Below are 19,613 nucleotides of genomic sequence, written 5' to 3' on the forward strand. Positions count from 1 at the left end.
AGGTTTGTAATCATTTTAATGAGATTTATCTCATGGCATAATGCCATTGTACTCTGCCCTGAGGTCAGTTCTGATGAAGGGCAGGTTCAAAATACCTTAAAGAAATGACAAATAAATAAATAAATAAATAAATACTCCTATTGGGCAAATGGGACATTTTTACCCCAGGGCTAATAACAACTGGTGGAGGATTTTTTTTCGCCTGAGGGGGGGGATCTCCCCACCCCACACACTAAGGTTCCAGCAAAAAAACACACAAAAAACCTTCCCACTAGAGCCTGTTATTAATATTTTAAGAAACACAGGTGTGGTTTGCAGTCATGACACATTTAGCAACATGTCAGGTTTGGATCGGGATGCTTCAGAACTCTTCAGTTGGAAACTATAGCGAGATCCCAAGAAGTGGCTGTGTGTGTGTGTGCACATCGCAAGCAATTGTGATTCTCTCACAATACCCCATCAACACTTCGGAAAACTATTATCTGTCTCCATTACTTGCTGCTCACGCATGCAGGAAGGCAGTACCAGGCACCGTCCAGCCACAAAGCCTCTGAACTTTTAATGGGTCAGCTATTAAAAGCTCGCAGCTTTGTCCACTAAAACAAAAGCCCGAGAGAGCTATTCCATGTGTGTTTACTCAGAAATAAGTCTCACTGTGCTCAGTGGAACTTACTCCCATCCAAACGGGCCGGTAGGGTTGAAGCAGACCTGTTTAATTTGGCACATCCGCTTAGTCCTGTATCGGGAAAGCTTTTAATGTTTGACGTTTTGCTGTGTTTTTATTATGTTGGGAGCCTCCCAGAGTGGCAGGGGCAACCCTATCAGATGGGTGGAGTATAAGTAATAAATTATTATTATTATTATTATTATTAGCCCTGTCCATCTCTCAAACCCACTCAGCAAACATTACTCAACAGAGCAGTTCTGTTTTCTTATGTGTACATCCTGTGTTTTCTTCCTTTAATCAGGTGACAAAGGACTGAAGGGGTTATCTGGTGTATCTGGAGGAAAGGGCAAAGCAGGTAGGCCGTTTCGATTTATTTTTGGCTTCCCAAACAGCTCCTGTCTGCGGGCAGTGATTCCATAGGTCCGTGTAAGCCAGGGTGGTAGCTCTCCCAATCTGGCCACCCAGCTTCCATCAGCCCAGTTAGCCTGGCCAATGGTCAGTGATGATGAGAGTTCATACCGTCCAGCATTCCTCAGGTGAATATAGAGACACTTCTCACGCCCCACAACTGAAAAATACACACCAACAAATACAGTCATACCTCGGGGTGAAGTACCGTATTTTTCGCTCTATAAGACGCACCAGACCACAAGACGCACCTAGTTTTTGGAGGAGGAAAACAAGAAAAAGAATATTTTGAATCTCAGAAGCCAGAACAGCAAGAGGGATCGCTGCACAGTGCAAGCAGCAATCCCTCTTGCTGTTCTGGCTTCTGGGATAGCTGCACAGCCTGCATTCGCTCCATAAGACGCACACACATTTCCCCTTGCTTTTTAGGAGGGAAAAAGTGAGTCTTATAGAGCAAAAAATACGGTAGCTTCGGGATGAGTATTTTCGGGTTGCGCTCCGCGGCGACCCGGAAGTAATGGAGCACGTTACTTCTGGGTTTCACTGCTCGCGCCTGTGCAGACGCTCACGCGCATGCGCGGAAGCGGCGAATTGCGACTCACACACATGTAGACGCACGGACGTTGGTTTTGTTCGCTTCAGGATGTGAACAGGGCTCCAGAACGGATACCGTTCACATCCAGAGGTACCACTGTAAACTTTAGAAAGAGACAATATCAGACGCGGACACACAAAGCATTTTAAAATAAAATCAAGACTCCTTGTGCTCCACTCTGCTTCCCTTGTTTTCCTGCCCACTGCCTGGTCCTCATAGTCGTAGGGCTGGGCCTCAGTGGCTACAGCTTCTCTTCCTCCTCCTTGCCCACTCGCCAGCAACTGCTACAAGTTGCCCACGGGAGGTGGCCAGCGGCAATGGCCAGGGAGAGGCAAGGGGATTGTCAGGAACGTTCCTTCCCAGAGTGACAGCGAGGGCTCTGAGGACTGAGGGGGGTGGCAGGCAGAAATAGATGGAGGCTTGCTTTCTTCACATGCAGAGAGTGAAGTGAGTACCTCCCATCCGGGAATGCAGGCTGTAAATTTTCAGGACAGCATAAGGCAGGCAGAGGGGCCATGGCTCTCAGACATGTTCTCAGGGGAAGAGGGGCGAACGGGACAATCTGCTCCTTAGTCTCCTCGTACTAGGAGGATGGGCAGAGTCCAGGCTTGGCGTCAAGCCCACAGAAGGAGGAGCAGCCAATGGCGTATATCCTGTTGGAAAAGAACCCACCCTTCAGTGGGCTCAACTGACCCATCTAGTGAGGAAGACTGAGCTGTGTGCTCTGACTAAACTACTGTGTAAAGGTAAAGGGACCCCTGACCATTAGGTCCAGTCGTGACCGACTCTGGGGTTGCGGCGCTCATCTCGCTTTATTGGCCAAGGGAGCCGGAGTACAGCTTCCGGGTCATGTGGCCAGCATGACTAAGCCGCTTCTGGCGAACCAGAGCAGCGCATGGAAACGCCGTTTACCTTCCCGCCGGAGCGGTACCTATTTATCTACTTGCACTTTCATGTGCTTTCGAACTGCAAGGTTGGCAGGAGCAGGGACCGAGCAACGGGAGCTCACCCTGTCACGGGGATTCGAACCGCCGACCTTCTGATCGGCAAGTCCTAGGCTCTGTGGTTTAACCCACAGCGCCACCAATAAATCTGAAAGTTATAAAACTGCCAGCCTGCCATGTCTTGGTGTGAGAGGGAGGTCATAAATCCTGACAGGGATGCTCCCTCGCCACCGCTTAGGCTAAGCGCCAGCCCCTTCTCCTCCCCGAGCTCAGCAGTGTCAGAACTGGAATGGGAAATAGGGACATTCTAGGATCAAATCAGAAGCTGGGATGGCTTTTCAATTCCAGGACTGTCCCAGGAAAATTGGGGGACTTGGGAGGGTTTGGGAGTTGTGGTCCATCAGCATCAAGAGAGCTACAAGTTCCCCATCCCTGGTGGAGGAGAACATAGGAAGCTGCCTTATACTGAGGGGTAGCTTCTGTACCATAATAAAAGACAAATGTGGAAAGGACCTAGCAGAAGCAGAAGACATCAAGAAGAGGTGGCAAGAATACACAGAGGAACTATACCAGAAAGAAATGGATGTCTCGTATACCCCAGGTAGTGTGGTTGCTGACCTTGAGCCAGACATCCTGGAGAGTGAAGTCAAATGGGCCTTAGAAAGCACTGCTAATAACAAGGCCAGTGGAAGTGATGGTATTCCAGCTAAACTATTTAAAATTTTAAAAGATGATGCTGTTAAGGTGCTACACTCAATATGCCAGCAAATTTGGAAAACTCAGCAGGGGCCAGAGGATTGGAGAAGATCAGTCTACATCCCAATCCCTAAGAAGGGCAGTGTCAAAGAATGCTCTAACTACCGCACAATTGCACTCATTTCACACGCTAGCAAGGTTATGCTTAAAATTCTACAAGGCAGGCTTAAGCAGTATGTGGACCGAGAACTCCCAGAAGTGCAAGCTGGATTTCGAAGGGGCAGAGGAACCAGAGACCAAATTGCAAACATGCGCTGGATTATGGAGAAAGCTAGAGAGTTCCAGAAAGACATCTACTTCGGCTTCATTGACTAGGCAAAAGCCTTTGACTGTGTTGACCACAGCAAACTATGGCAAGTTCTTAAAGAAATCTGTCTCCTGAGAAATCTCTATGTGGGACAAGAAGCTACAGTTAGAACTGGATATGGAACAACTGATTGGTTCAAAATTGGGAAATGGGTACGGCAAGGCTGTATATTGTCTCCCTGCTTATTAAACTTACATGCAGAATTCATCATGCGAAAGGCTGGGCTGGATGAATCCCAAGCCGGAATTAAGATCGCCGGAAGAAATATCAACAACCTCAGATATGCAGATGATACAACCTTGATGGCAGAAAGTGAAGAGGAATTAAAGAACCTTTTAATGAGGGTGAAAGAGGAGAGCGCAAAATATGGTCTGAAGCTCAACATCAAAAAAATGAAGATCATGGCCACTGGGCCCATCACCTCCTGGCAAATAGAAGGGGAAGAAATGGAGGCAGTGAGAGATTTTACTTTCTTGGGCTCCATGATCACTGCAGATGGTGACAGCAGTCACGAAATTAAAAGACGCCTGCTCCTTGGGAGAAAGGCGATGGCAAATCTAGACAGCATCTTAAAAAGCAGAGACATCACCTTGCCAACAAAGGTCCGTATAGTTAAAGCCATGGTTTTCCCAGTAGTGATGTATGGAAGTGAGAGCTGGACCATAAAGAAAGCTGATCACCGAAGAATTGATGCTTTTGAATTATGGTGCTGGAGGAGACTCTTGAGAATCCCATGGACTGCAAGAAGATCAAACGCACCCATTCTTAAGGAAATCAGCCCTGAGTGCTCACTGGAAGGACAGATCCTGAAGCTGAGGCTCCAATACTTTGGCCACCTCATGAGAAGAGAAGACTCCCTGGAAAAGACCCTGATGTTGGGAAAGATTGAGGGCACAAGGAGAAGAGGACGACAGAGGACGAGATGGTTGGGCAGTGTTCTCAAAGCTACAAACATGAGTCTGACCAAACTGCGGGAGGCAGTGGAAGATAGGAGTGCCTGGCGTGCTCTGGTCCATGGGGTCATGAAGAGTCGGACACGACTAAACGACTAAACAACAACAAAGCTTCTGTCCATCTAGCTCTACAGGCCTCAGCAATCCTGGGTCTTTAGTCAGGGACCTTTTGTCTAGTCCTACCGGGAGATGCCAGGGATCGAACCTGGGATCTTCTGCACGCAGAGCAGAGACTCAGCCACTGAGCCACAGCCCCTCTCCAGTGTATGCATTTGTCCAGTGTGATGTAGTGTGTCTGTGTGTAGTGTGGTGTAGTGGTTAAGAGCGGTGGATTCATAATCTGGGGAACCGGGTTCGCGTCTCCGCTTCTCCACATGCAGCTGCTGGGTGACCTTGAGCTAGTCACACTTCTCTGAAGTCTATCAGCCTCAGAGAGTGTTTATTGTGGGAGAGGAAGAGAAAGGAGAATGTTAGCTGCTTTGAGACTCCTTCAGGTAGTGATAAAGGGGGATATCAAATCCAAACTCCTCCTCCTCCTCCTCCTCTTCTTCTCCTTCTTCTTCTTCTTCTTCTTCCAGTGCTTTGTCCTTCCGACAGGCTGTCTCCCCACCCCTTTTGCAATTATCTAGCTTGTGAGGACGCCACACTTGACTGAGTGTGTTATAATATTTAGCCATTCAATGGTGTGTTTAAATGTTCAAACCACTCCACATAAAGTGCTTTCTTCTAATCCTTTGATAGTCCGGAGAAGCAGATGAGTATTATTATCTCTCTAGTCAAGGTGGGATGGGTGAGTTCAAACAAAAATCATGGAAAGGGTGATGCTTTCTGATTTGTTTTTCTGTTTCTTAGCTGCTATGCTGCATCATGCACATTGTGCGCACTGTGTTGTACACTGATCTGAAAACATAAGAAGAGACCCGATAGATCAGACCAAAAGTCCACCCAGCATCATGAGAACATCCATTCCAGCATCCTGGTCTCACGTTGGCCAACCATATGCCCATGGGAAGCCCACAAGCAGGTCATGCACACAACAGTAATCTCCCTCTCATGATGCCCATGGAGGTATTATTCAACTAGGGACATAGGTGGTGCTGTGGTCTAAACCACTGAGCCTCTTGGGCTTGCCGATCAGAAGGTCGGCGGTTTGAATCCCCACAATGGGGCGAGCTCCTGTTGCTCTGTCCCAGCTCCTGCCAACCTAGCAGTGTGGTGTAGTGGTTAAGAGCAGTAGTCTCGTAATGTGGGGAACCGGGTTCACGTCTCCGCTCCTCCACATGCAGCTGCTGGGTGACCTTGGGCCAGTCACACTTCTCTGAAGTCTCTCAGCCTCACTCACCTCACAGAGTGTTTGTTGTGGGGGAGGAAGGGAAAGGAGAATGTTAGCCGCTTTGAGACTCCTTAGGGTAGTAATAAAGTGGGATATCAAATCCAAACTCTTCTAGCAGTTGGAAGCACGCCAGTGCAAGTAGATAAATAGGTACCGCTGCGGTGGGAAGGTAAATGGCATTTCCATGTGCTCTGGTTTCTGTCACGGTGTCCTGTTGTGCCAGAAGTGGTTTAGTCATGTTGGCCGCATGATCCGGAAAGCTGTCTGTGGACAAACGCCGGCTCCCTTGGCCTGAAAGTAAGATGAGCGCCGTACGGACTTAACCGTCCAGGTATCCTTTACCTTTTACCTACCAAAGGTGCAACATATCTGTGGAGGAGGAATGAGGCCACCCCACCCCAGGGGTGTGACCAACACCCCTGACACCACACAAGCCCTGTTCCTTGACATTTGCACAAAGAGATGATGGTTTGCAAGGGGGAACAATGTGCTTTTGTAGGATTAGGTGTCCCTTTGCAGATCCTTGGGTTGTAAAAGCAAAGGTCAGGGGTTAAGGTCAGAGGGTGTTGGAGGCAGCGACAACAGTAGGGTTCCACTCCCCCCCCCTTCTCTACTTTGAATGGAAAGTGAGTTGAGAGGACTTTGACCCAAGTTTAGCAAGTCTGGGTCCAAACAGGGGTGCCGACTTAAATAAAATAACGGGGTGGGGGGAGGTATGTCCCACCCTGCATAATCGATCACATGACGCAGAGCACCCACAACATATGAATGGCGGTGCCCATCAACTTTGGGGGGAGGGCGAAGACCTCTTCGGCCCCCCAGAGTTGGCTCCTATGGGCCCGACTAAATATTATTTATTCAGTTTCTATTACTCCTTTCCTCCCAGGGCAGTGAACAGCAAAGCAGTCAAACAATAAAAATCATTTAAAAGCATTAAGAATGTCCAAAAGCATTTTTAAAACATCCACGCACCCTCACAGCTAATAATTTCAAGGCTTGCTGGGGACAGTATATTTCCGCCATTAAAAGCCTAGGTTGAACAGGGTTGTGTTTGAATCCCTTCTGGGTTTTAATGAGGGAAGTAGACACACTTCACCGGGAAGGGCATTCCACAAACAAACCCACCACCAAGAAGGCCCCGTCATGGTTCAGCAGTAACCAGGCAGCAGCCAGTGATGGCACCGCCAATAATTCAGCGCCTGGAGTTCCATTGTGGAGAAAAAGGAGAGATAGAAAATAAATAAATAAATAAATAAATAAATAAATAAATAAATAAATAGTTATATACAAAACCCCAGGTCAGTGATGCAACATTAAAACCTGGCACACATTAAGTCCTGATTTCTGTTATCTTAACACACTGAAAACTTTTGTTAAAGAAAGACATAACTCTTTTTTGTTTTTGTCATACAAGGGCTTTTCTGTTCTAAATCCAGTTTTTTTCCTTCTTAAGGGCACCAAATTATTTTTTAAAGCACATATTGACATTCTCCCTAAAGCAGAGAGAGTACTATGCAAACAAAGGAAAGATCTTGCGTAACGTAACTCTAATCCTTCTCCTTTCAACAGGGGAATTAGAAAGAGTTCAGGAGTACAGGTTGCCGGGGTGTTTTCGTTTTGGCCTTTTTTTTGCCAGGCCCAAACAGAATCCAAGGCCAGTTTGCAAGGTTGAATATTTTGGGTGTTTCTTGCCAGCCCAGCTGAAGCACGTGCTGAGGACTAAAGCAGTCCAGCGAAAAGGCCTTCAGCATTTTGCAACAAGCATTCATCCCGAATGCATGGCTGTGATAAACTGTGTGTATTTGAAATTACAGTATGCTAATAGGCTCTAGCTGCAAGATGACATGATGACAAGATGACAAAACAGCTGCAAGAGAGGACAGTTACCAAAGAGTCGTCAGTACCAAAAACTCTACAGCAGTGTTCCCCAATCTTGGGTCTCCAGCTGCTTTTGGACTACAATTCCCATCATCCCTGACCACTGGTCTTGCTAGGTAGGGATGATGCGAGTGCTGGAGACACAAGTTTGGGAAGCACTGCCGCAGAGGAAGAGTGAGGAACCTTTGACCTCCCCGAGATGTTGCTGACGTGAACTGCAACTCCCATCATCCCTGCCCATTGGCCATGCTTGCTCAGCCTGATGGGAGTTGTGGTTCAGCTGCAACATCTGGAGGGGCAAAGGTTCCTCACAGCTGCTGTAGCATGTGGTCAGTAACAGTGGACAAAAGCCACCCTCCACAAAAAAAGAAATTACTTGCTCTCCTGTAGCCTCACCTGACTCTAGCAGACAGAGCAGCAAAAGTCAGCAGAACACAGGTTGAGATTGCAGGTGGCAGAAAAGCAAATGCACTTCCTGCATTTTCCTCCATAACAGCTTGCCTATTTTCCCAGCCCACAAAAAAAAGTATTTTTATCCTCCCTACTCCCACAGGAGCTTGAGGCAGCTTGCATTAAAAACACGACTGTAAAATAATCACGCTGAAACCTATAAAAGACAGAGGACACACAGCGGCAATAAACATGCTTTTGCCAAAACATTGACTAACGCCGCTGGGCTGCTGCGGGAGACAGACCCACGTTAAAAGTTCTGCCGTGTTTCAAGTCAGAGGCCTGGTTCATATATAATGAAAAAGCATGTTTTCCATTATGTGAACATGCTGTGATGAGCATCATGTCTGCAGGTCCGCCCCCCTTCACATACCAGAGGAGAGTGGAAGTTTTTGTTTGCTGCTGCTGTTGTTATGGAAGCCACGGTTTCCTGTTACGTCCAAACATTTGTGAGAACAAACCAGAATCAAACTAGCCCTATTCGGGCTTTCACTTCCAAACATGCAAAGAGGCCCGTTGGAACGTGTGTGATTAATTCTGCGCCTCTCAGTGACATCAAGTACACTAGAAGTATTCCCAATCCAGTGTGTCGCTTGCCGAATCTGAAAGGAGCAACAGAATTTCCAACATGGGGGCAGGAATTCTGGCCAATCAGGGTTTTTGTGATAACTCTGCCGTGATGGTAGCCTCCTTCAGACTTGCCCAATCACGTGTAGCCTCAGGACAGTGTCACCAAAGGGGCAGAGCTAGCCCTGCACATTCCTTCAGGGCCCTTCGCATTTCAGACTGAGCACCTGAACAGGGCTTCTTTGGCTTCCGAGTCAGGTTTGCACCCTCACTAGAGTTTAAACAAACCATAGTCCCCTGACAAAATGTGGAACCATGAGTTGTTTAACCTTGTTGTTTAACATGAGTTGTTTTACCTTGTGGGTAAAAGAGAAGAGTGTGGACATGTTAGCTGGAGCCTTATCCCAGCTCATTCCCAGCACGATGTTCATTCCTAAATTAAGAAGCAATGGCTGAATAAGCCAGGATAGTTACGTCCAAATTGTCCCATTGCACATTCTACCCCTGACCTTCCAGTGTTAAACAAAAAGGGGGCTTCCGTGTGCATTTGACTGAACACACTTAGAAGCATTATAATGATTATTTCAATTTCTTAGCTGCCCTTCGCCATAAGGTCCCGGATTGGGTTGCAGCAATTTAAAAATGCAATATTAAAAAGGGGTTGAAACAATTTGCAGTCACAAAATGAGTCTGGATCCTAAAAACATGATTATCAGGTGTCAAAGGATGAGGTTAAAAAGGTGCACACTCACCATACAACAGAAACTCCACACTGAAAGTGCCACATGCATTGTCCTGTCTAGAGGCAATTCTACAATTTAGGAGCTGCCACAGGGAATGCCTTTTCCAGGGACACACCCACCCACGAAATTCTGAGTGTGGTGAAACTACCATGAAGGGCCCCTTCTGCCAATTTTAGTGCCCAAGAGGGTCAGTAGGGAAGGAGGTCTTACAAATGAGGACCTTGTGTTATAACGTTTCCCAGTCTCAAGACTGCTTCTAAATGCAAGCTTTGTCCTCTGCTTCACAGCTCATGGTTTGGCTGGGAAAATGGACGACATGCTACAACAAACTATGGCTTAGCTCAGTGTGGCACTGTACCAAAACGGCATGGGAGGAGCGAGACGGCCTCTATTTCCCTTACCAGAGCCTGTATGCTTCTGCATTCATGCTTCTGAGCCATAGTTTGGCTTTGCGTGGCAAAAGTCCCCTTTGTTGCTGTTGTTTAGTCGTGTCTGACAATTCGTGACCCCGTGGACCAGAGCACGCCAGGCACTCCTGTCTTCCACTGCCTCCTGCAGCTTGGTCAAACTCATGCTGGTGGCTTCGAGAACACCGTCCAACCATCTCATCCTCTGTCGTCCCCTTCTCCTTGTGCCCTCAATCTTTCCCAACACCAGGGTCTTTTCCAGGGAGTCTTCTCTTCTCATGAGGTGGCCAAAGTATTGGAGCCTCAGCTTCAGGATCTGTGAGCACTCAGGGCTGATTTCATTCAGAATGGATAGGTTTGATCTTCTTGCAGTCCATGGGACTCTCAAGAGTCTCCTCCAGCACCATAATTCAAATGTCCCCTTTAATCTTAGTTAAAGGTTAGCCAACATGTCTCCATGCTTTGGGTGCTGCAAATGGTTGGTGCAATTCTATGGGATAGACTCAACTGCATTTCACTAGTGGAAATCAGCACAAAGACTTCCATTCATGCAACAGGGGTTTTCCTCCTTTCCTTTGGACATCACCCTTGCAACCCCAAACTGACTCAGGCGAACGGGTTGTGAGAACCTTCAGAGCAGCTTGCATGGGGAAAACTCCTTCCTGGGAGTTGTGTGGGGCATCAGACCACACCCAGGTCCTTCCTGACTTTATCATATGTATATTTGTTTTAAACAGCTATGTAATGCTTACCCACTTTGATGCTTTGGGTAGACTATTTGATTATATACCTATATGGGGTTAGGTGCTGTCTGTGACTGCGGGAAATATCGCAAAGTCGTTGGACAACTGGACATCAACGTTGCTCGGCTCAAGAGTTCCATCAAGTTTGTGAAAAATGGTATGTTTCATTTCCTTGGTTCTAAAACTGCCATTTGGGAAAGGTGGCATAAAAAATGTAATTAGGCGCCAGGCAAAAACATTCCTCTTCTTCCACGCCTTTGGCTAATTAATCAACTTATGGCCTTTTAAACTGTGGGTGAGAATTTATTGCTTTTGTTTGTGACTATACCATAGCCTTTTATATACTGACCTTTTATGTTCTTCCACATCCGTTTAATGCTTCTAACCCTTCTTTTACATTCTTTTAGTCTTTTTTAGAATCTAATAGTCTTTTATATATACCTTCTGTTTTAATAATTTTAGCTTTCCGAAATGTTTTACAGATTTTAAATGATTGTTCCCCACCCTACTTATGCTGTTCTATGATCGTAATAAATATTTGATTGATTGATATGTATCTTTTCGTTTTTATATTATAAATCTCCCTGTTATCCTCAGATGCAGGGTTGTGTAGAAATTTAATAAATCACAACAATAATGATTCGGGGCTTTTGAGGATATCCTGAAAAAGTCTGCTTTGTTAAAACGGGCTTTTTGTTTTTCTTCCCCAAGTGTTAGCAGGTATCAGGGAAACAGAGGAGAAATACTATTACATCGTGCAGGAAGAAAAGAGCTACAAGGAAGCGCTCACTCATTGCAGGATTCGAGATGGGGTTCTGGCGATGCCAAAGGATGAGGCTGCCAATGCCGTGATCTCTGACTATGTGTCCCAAAGCGGCCTCTTCCGAGTCTTCATTGGCCTGAGTGACATGGAGAACGAAGGGCAGTTCGTGTATGCCGACCGTACTCCATTGCAGAGCTACAGCAATTGGAAGGAAGGAGAACCTCAGGACACCTCCGGGCAGGAAGACTGCGTGGAAATGCTCAGCACCGGGCAGTGGAATGACACGGAGTGCCATCACACGATGTACTTTGTCTGCGAATTCCCAAAGAAGAGAAAGTAGGCGCCAGAGGGAGTCTGTGGCACACCCTATGATCACCCTGTGCTGGTCAGCTATTGAACTAAGAGTCTAGGAGAGGAATCTGCTTCCAATACACCAGGTATACAGAACTGGTGGCCCTCCATAAATTGTTGGACTCCAAATCCCCTCATCCTTATGTTGGCTGGGGCTGATGGCCCTTGGAGTTCAACAAACTCTGGAGGGACATTAACGATGACACTATAATTTGGATATTTACTACTCAATAAATCTTTTAGTACTGGAGCTTGAGATCTGGGCCTTCTGCTAGGTCTCCGCATTATCTTCAGACACAGCATCCTAAGCTGTTGCCTCTCGTCCTTTCTCCTTGCTTCCAACATCTGGAGCTCATCCACAGGCCTGATAATAGACAACCACTGGCAAACACAATGTGTGCCAAAGCCACAAGTGATAGAAGAAAGGGCATCCTCAACGTATGCATATCCTTATATGGCACCGATCCTCAGAATACTTACAGGCCAGTCCTAAGCAGCTTTTCTTGGGGGTACATCCCACCGAGTTCAATAGGACTGAGGCTTGGTCTACACATATAGAAAAATGAGAATAGAATACAGCTTCAGAGAGCAGGTGGTGGAGTGAATGCTTATGAATTCTGCTCCCCTCTTAATTATTGTATTTTAGGAACTCCAGCAAATAGAGAACCAGTGTAACAAGTAAAGGTCTGGTTTTCTGTTTGGAGGCAGGATTGATTTTGTTTTTCTACACGGAAGCAATCAAAATTATTATCCCTTACTGGCTGTAGCACAATCTGTTCTACCACTACAACTGGAACTCATTCCCCTGCATGTTGGTTCCAGCATAAGTATATTTAGGACTTTACCCTTCCTCCGACACAGCAGCCTGGCTGCTTCTGATAAATTTCAGTGCAATGTCAGTGAGATTATTCCTGGGGCTTCATTTCTCATGCCGTGTACTATATCACAGAATTGTTGTGAAGGTTAAGACACAATAAAGACTATAGCATGGTGCACTATGATGTACTGCATGATAAGTTGTCCTCTATAGTAATCCCACTTCTTCTTCTTACAATCACCTAAAAAACAGGCACCCACCTCCCACTCGTCTCCCTGTTCCAACTAGAGATGGAGGAGAAATTTTATTCAGTTCACATTTCAAGGCGAACCAACATACTTCGCCTTTTGCAAAACAAGATGCAAAACTGAAGCACTCCCAAAATTCACACTTCTCCGAATCTTGCGGCGCAGTTTTCTAACCAAGTGATGTGTACAAAAATGCACATATACTGGCAAAAAAAGGTGTGCATATTTATATACTGGTGAAAATAACACAAAAAAATGTGTTAGGGGAAATTGCTTTGACAATGTCTATACAGCAGTACCTCCGGTTACGAACTTAATTCGTTCCAGAGGTCTGTTCTTAACCCGAAACCATTCTTAACTTGAAGTGAGCTTTCGCTAATGGGGCCTCCTGCTGCGGCCGCGCCACTGGCACGCAACATCTGCTCACATCCTGGGGCAAAGTTCGCTACCAGGAGCACCTACTTCCGGGTTAGCAGAGCTTGTTACCCGAAGCATTCATAAGGAGAACAGTACGTAACCTGAGGTTCCACTGTATTTGGCAAAAATCATGATTAAACCCTGATCAATTTTCACAAGGACTTCAAAAAACCAAAACTGCAGAAACATGTGGAAATGTGGAGAAATCAAGATTGGAAAAATGAGAAACTGAGAGAAACCAAGATTGACAGACTCATCCATCCCTAATTCCAACCCTCGTGGGTGGGGAATGGGTTATTAGTTTCCTGTTCTTCTTAGGGACTTTTGCCAAGAGCTAGTTAATGAATCACAATAATTGTGAGTTTAAATGAGCAGAGAAACTTGATTCACAGGTTAGTTCAGGAGATATCACCTGCGTCACGAGCTTCCTGGGATGGGTGTTGACTAGTAGCGGGCATCTGCCTGCCAAATTAGCACCACTGGCAGTACAGATGATGAAAGAGAAGATAGGAACGGCCCCATGGCTTGCAAAAGTGACAAAATAGCAAAGGACCAAGTACTGTCCAAGTCTAGTTGTCCTTTAATCAGAAGGACCCCATTATGACGCACCAAGAAAACACAAGAGGGAGAGAAATTAATACATTGTCTTTGGATACTGAGTTGTCCATGCCTATTGCAACTGGATCTGAAGCATGTTTCCTCAGCAGAAAATCCGAGAGCTCCTTTTGTAAGTTGTGCATAAGATTTCAGCCTTGGGCTACTTTCACAGGTCATATAACCAAGAGCAGTGAAGCCAAAGGTAAATCCCTAGAGGATCATGGAGCAAGTCTAAGATATATAACCAAGGCCTTTACCATCCAAATATTGGAAGCTCTCTCTGATGCGTTCACCAATATGAATAGCTTCGGATATAGCTTCACACTTTGTTGCTCAAATGCAGGAGCTGCCTCTTTCGTCAAAGGCTGTCAGTTTGGGGACAGAGTAAGAACAAGGGTGAAGGCTCTTCAGTTTTGCACAGAGCCTTTGGTTCCAGTGAATCACACGCCTCATTTCTGCAACCATACCAATGAAATACAGTCATTCACAAACAGCAGAAACAACTGTGAGTGAATTGGCTCTCAAAATTCGTATCCTATTTTTGGGCAGAGGAACTGAAGGGGCCATTTCACCAAATTTCTGCAGGAAAATGAGAAATTCTCCAAAAGTGTCCCTGGGGTAATGGCAGAAATAGCACAGCTTCTTTCTCCTCCTCCTCCCTGTTTTCTTTTTCCTTTTGAGCAAATAACAGTGAAACAGCATCCTCCACAATGCCCTAGGCAAAGAAGTTTAGATGCAATTGTTTTGTGGAGTATCTTCTACTCAGTACATGAAGGTAGTCAACATGGTGTCTTCCAAATGTTGTAGACTTGTAGACCACAACTCCCATCATCCCTGACCCTTAGCCATGTTGGCAGAGGCTGATGGGAGCTGTAGTCCAGAACAACTGGAGGGCAGCACCGGCAGAAATACATATGGTACCCCTGCAATCTGTGTTCAAGCTCAAAAACACTAGGGTTGCCATATTTCAAACAGCGAAAATATGGACAGAAAAGTTGTTGAGCTGTGTTTTTGTGTGTGGTTTTTTTGCCCAAAGTTGTTGGGCTTTTTGGACAAAATTGCTTTAAAAGCTGCCAGTCTCAAGCTATTTTTATGGGGAAATGGCACAAAACTGCACTGCCGACGTCCAGATTGTCCCGGAAATTTTCCTGATTTCTGCCCAGACACTGCTGCCGACTACAGTATTCCGGATCTGTCCGGGAAAAACTGGACCGATGGCAACCCTGAAGAACACACTAATGCTGGGGGGGGGGGGGACTCATTCCTTGGTGTTAAATATAGCCAAGAGGTCTTCCAGTTCAGTGATGGTTATACAGTGGTACCTCGGGTTACATAGGCTTCAGGTTACAGACGCTTCAGGTTACAGACGCCACTGACCCAGAAATAGTGCTTCAGGTTAAGAACTTTGCTTCAGGATGAGAACAGAAATCGTGCTCTGGTGGTGCGGCAGCAGCGGGAGGCCCCATTAGCTAAAGCGGTGCTTCAGGTTAAGAACAGTTTCAGGTTAAGTACGGACCTCCGGAATGAATTAAGTACTTAACCCGAGGTACCACTGTATTGATGCTAGATTTGTGTGGTATGTGAGAACTCCAGGGCAGAGCAAATGCATATTCCCCTCAAGTGTTGTTGCTGCACCTTGCCTGCCTTCCTGCCACACCCTTAGCCATCCCCAAAATATTTCCTCACTGCGATGTTGCACCATGCAGTTTCACAGCCCGTGTTTTACTCTCTTGATTTTCATTAAAAGGGTGGAATCTTGGAACGACTTGCAGAGTCCTGTTTAGCAGGAAGAAACAATGATCAACAGAGAAACCCTTAACAAATATTATAATGGAAGGTGCACAGGTCTGTACAAAGGCATGTCCATTCTTAAGAGATGATTCAGCACTTAAGCCTGTGTTTAATTTTGAGTGTGCATTTGGCATCCCAGTGCCAAACATTCCAGTCCTATACAGCCTCGGTGATTTTGACCGGAAGGTTAAACACAGGCTGAATTAAGAACTCTCCAACTGAAACCAACAGGACTTTAAAAAGGGCTTAATTGAGCAGGATCGTGTCCATTGTGTAGAAGTCATTCCTGCTGAAGTTCATATGGCATGCATATATAACAAAAGGTAAAGGTAAATGAACCCTGGACGGTTAAGTCCAGTCAAAGGCGACTATGGAGTTGCAGCGCTCATCTCGCTTTCAGGCCGAGGGAGCCGGCATTTGTCCACAGACAGTTTTCCGGGTCATGTGGCCAGCAGGACTGAACCGCTTCTGGCACAATGGAACACTGTGATGGAAACCAGAGTGCATGGAAATGCTGTTTACCTTCTGTTATGTACTCAGTTGAATAGGATCCAAACTGCAGCAGTCTGATTGGTCCTAGAACAATAGGATCCAAAATGCAGCAGTCTGATTGGTCCTAGAACAATAGGATTCAGAATGCAGCATTCCGATTGGTCCTAGAACAATGCAGCAGTATGATTGGTTGGCAGGAACCACCCAATCATGCTCCAGATAGAAGTGAATCCACAACCTGATTGGCTTACAGTAGAATTCCGGAATTAGCCAATCATGTGCAGCCCATTGTGTAAATAATGTATATAAAGCAGATACTTTGAGGGGACTTTCATTCATTCCTCCTCACCACTATGAGCTGAATAAAGAGCATGAAATCACTTTGCGACTCTGAGTTTATTTCACCTTCCCACCACAGCAGTACCTATTTGTCTACTTGCACCTGTGTGCTTTCGAACTGCTAGCTTGGCAGGAGCTGGGACAAAGCAACGGACAGAGCTCACCCCGTCACATGGATTCGAACAGCCAACTTCTGATCAGCAAGCCCAAGAGGCTCAGTGGTTTAGACCACAGCACCACCCGCATGTCCACCATGCTTTTAAAGAACAGTCATGATCCCCCCCCACCAAGAAATTCTGGAAGCTCTTTGTATGGCATCTTTAAAACTTTGCTCTCCACCCAGCCCAGCCCACTGCAGTCGCAATCCAGATCAGGGTCCCCATGCCTTCAATCTGCATTGTGAAAAGGTCCTTTTTTCCGGGGGGGGGGGGTCAACATGGACTGATGGATGTTGTACAGTTGTACTTCAGCATTATCTGAAAGAGCCAAAGCTTCCCCACAGCTGGGTTAAACGAAACAGTGCACTTTGTATGTACAAGGAAGAGAAGTTACAGTCACAGTGAACTTTATTCATTTTAAAGGTAAAGGGACCCCTGACCATTAGGTCCAGTCGTGGCCGACTCTGGGGTTGCGGCACTCATCTCGCTTTACTGGCTGAGGGAGCCGGCGTACAGCTTGAGGGTCATGTGGCCAGCATGACTAAGCCGCTTCTGGCAAACCAGAGCAGTGCACAGAAACGCCGTTTACCTTCCTGCCGGAGTGGTACCTATTTATCTGCTTGCACTTTGACATGCTTTCGAACTGCTAGGTTGGCAGGAGCAGGGACCAAGCAACAGGAGCTCACCCCGTCGCGGGGATTCAAACCGCCAACCTTCTGATCGGCAAGTACTAGGCTCTGTGGTTTAACCCACAGCGCCACCTGCATCCCTTTATTCATTTTAGGTGTCTGCAAAATCTCAGCAGGGTACTGGGTCGCCGTAAATTTTGACGTTGATGAGACGGCTATCTTTGACGAAAGCAAAATCTGTCAGGGACTGATTTGTGGCTGTGCCGCTTCACTGCTGCAGAACTCCAGCCCTGCTGAGTTTCAGGAGCACAAAACTGAAATTAAATAGCTGTGAATAGAAGCACGGAGGACCAGTTTCTCTGGAACACACCATCTGCATGGGACTAGGGTCTGAATGCCCCAAGCGTGTTCCTAGCTTAAATGCCCGGTTGAAAAAGACTTGCAGCTGCTGTGTGCCAGCAGAGGACCACAGAACAGCTGCCACCTGCAAGGGAAACCTGTCTAATGACATTCCTCACTTGCCTTCCTTCGTAGAAGGACATGATCCAGCAAGCATTATTGCTGAAAATCTGCAAACATGAATTTAAATTCTATTGGAGCAACCCTTTTGCTGTTGTTGTTCTCAATAAACTGGGACTGATCAATGCAACCAACACATAGGCAACACCATAGCTGTGCACTGAGGCAGCACTCAATTCCATTTCATTTCCATTCCATTTAGTGCTCATATGCATATTAATGGGAAGGGCAGGGGGAGTTTGCAACTTGGTTAACCCGGAAAATCGTGGGAGTTTTGTCCTGCAATTTCCCCACTGCTTTTATGCACCCCGCCATGCGACAAAATTTAGGGTGGTATTCCAGCATACAGATATTTCCCATGGGTGATTCATGGAGGCACAGAACGGTGGAGATTGATGCCCGCTGTTGCATCACACCAAGCCCACCCAGTGGGGTACAATGGATTTTCACTTGGAATGAATTTTAGGGCAACATGGTGGCATATTGATCAAAAAGCCGCAGTTCCATAATGCAGCAGGCACTGCTGTGTAAACAGAATGATAGAAACCAGAATAGAAGTGGCAGCAATCTAACCAGGAAACAAACACAATAATCACAATGTTTGAATCAGGCATAGGCAAACTCGGCCCTCCAGATGTTTTGGGACTACAACTCCCATCATCCCTAGCTAACAGGACCAGTGGTCAGGGATGATGGGAGTTGTAGTCCCAAAACACCTGGAGGGCCGAGTTTGTCTGTGCCTGGTCTGAATGCATTCTGAGTGGTGCTTTTGCAGTAGTGCATTCCAGACGATCAAGCCCCATCCTATGCTCCTTTAATTCTCCCCATCCTATTGCTCCTTTGAGGTCCAGCTCTAAGGGCCTTCTAGCTGTTTCCTCACTGCGAGAAGCAAAGTTACAGGGAACCAGGCAGAGGGCCTTCTCGGTAGTGGTGCCCGCCCTGTGGAACGCCCTCCCATCAGATGTCAAAGAAATTAACAACTATCTGATGTTTAGAAAACATCTAGGCAGCCCTGTTTAGGGAAGTTTTTAATGACTAATGTTTTAATGTATTTTTAATTTCTTGTTGGAAGCCGCCCAGAATGGCTGGGGAAACCCAGCCAGATTTGCGGGATATAAGTAAATAATAATAATAATAATAATAATAATAATAATAATAATAAGTATTATTATTGCTCCAAAAGGATTGCCTTTTATCTACACATAAGTGTATTTTACAGCCTCTGCTTAAAAACATAAGAATAGCCCTGCTAGAGCAGAGCAAAGCCTCATCTAGTCTGGAGCAAGCTCCTTTAAATCCTTTTTCGAGCATTGACACAATTTCGTTGTTGGCGGCTCATCTCTGAAACCCTCCTACACCAGAAACCAGAGTTTCTACGTCAGGGTAATTCCTATCCCAGTTCAGGATCAGACCTATGCTGTATCATTTTTATTACTACCAAGCACCTCTTTCATGCTTGGAAATTGCAACATGACTCCATAGATAGTTGCAACTATGCAGTCCAACCAGAATGTGGTGTGCTGGTTTGGCACAACACGAGTAAGATGAATAAAGATTTTTTTTAAAGGATCTTGAAACCTGATACACAGTCACAGGCACTTATTATAGCCACACCCACTAGGGTGTGCATGTGTATACTGGGTACAAAAATGAGAAATCCTGTTGGAGGTTCCTGAACCCTAGCAGAGTGCTGCAAACAGGATTGGAGAACAGGCCTCTGATTATCTTCCAGGAGTCTTTT

The 19,613-nt window shown here is 46.1% G+C and overlaps 1 protein-coding gene across 1 annotated transcript in view; it reads left to right on the forward strand.

Moving 5' to 3' along the window:
- COLEC10 (collectin subfamily member 10) overlaps positions 1-12,866 on the forward strand; it is a 29,785-nt gene extending 16,919 nt beyond the window's left edge. Inside the window, exons 4-6 of the mRNA XM_083622306.1 lie at positions 969-1,022; positions 10,813-10,908; positions 11,463-12,866. Coding sequence (XP_083478432.1) covers positions 969-1,022; positions 10,813-10,908; positions 11,463-11,854 — 542 coding nt within the window. The 3' untranslated portion in view covers positions 11,855-12,866. The remainder of the gene's footprint in view (positions 1-968; positions 1,023-10,812; positions 10,909-11,462) is intronic.
- The last annotated feature ends 6,747 nt before the right edge of the window (positions 12,867-19,613 follow it).

This window comes from Podarcis filfolensis (assembly GCF_964270895.1).
Source record: "Podarcis filfolensis genome assembly, chromosome: 7".
NCBI classification, from domain to species: Eukaryota; Metazoa; Chordata; class Lepidosauria; order Squamata; family Lacertidae; genus Podarcis; species Podarcis filfolensis.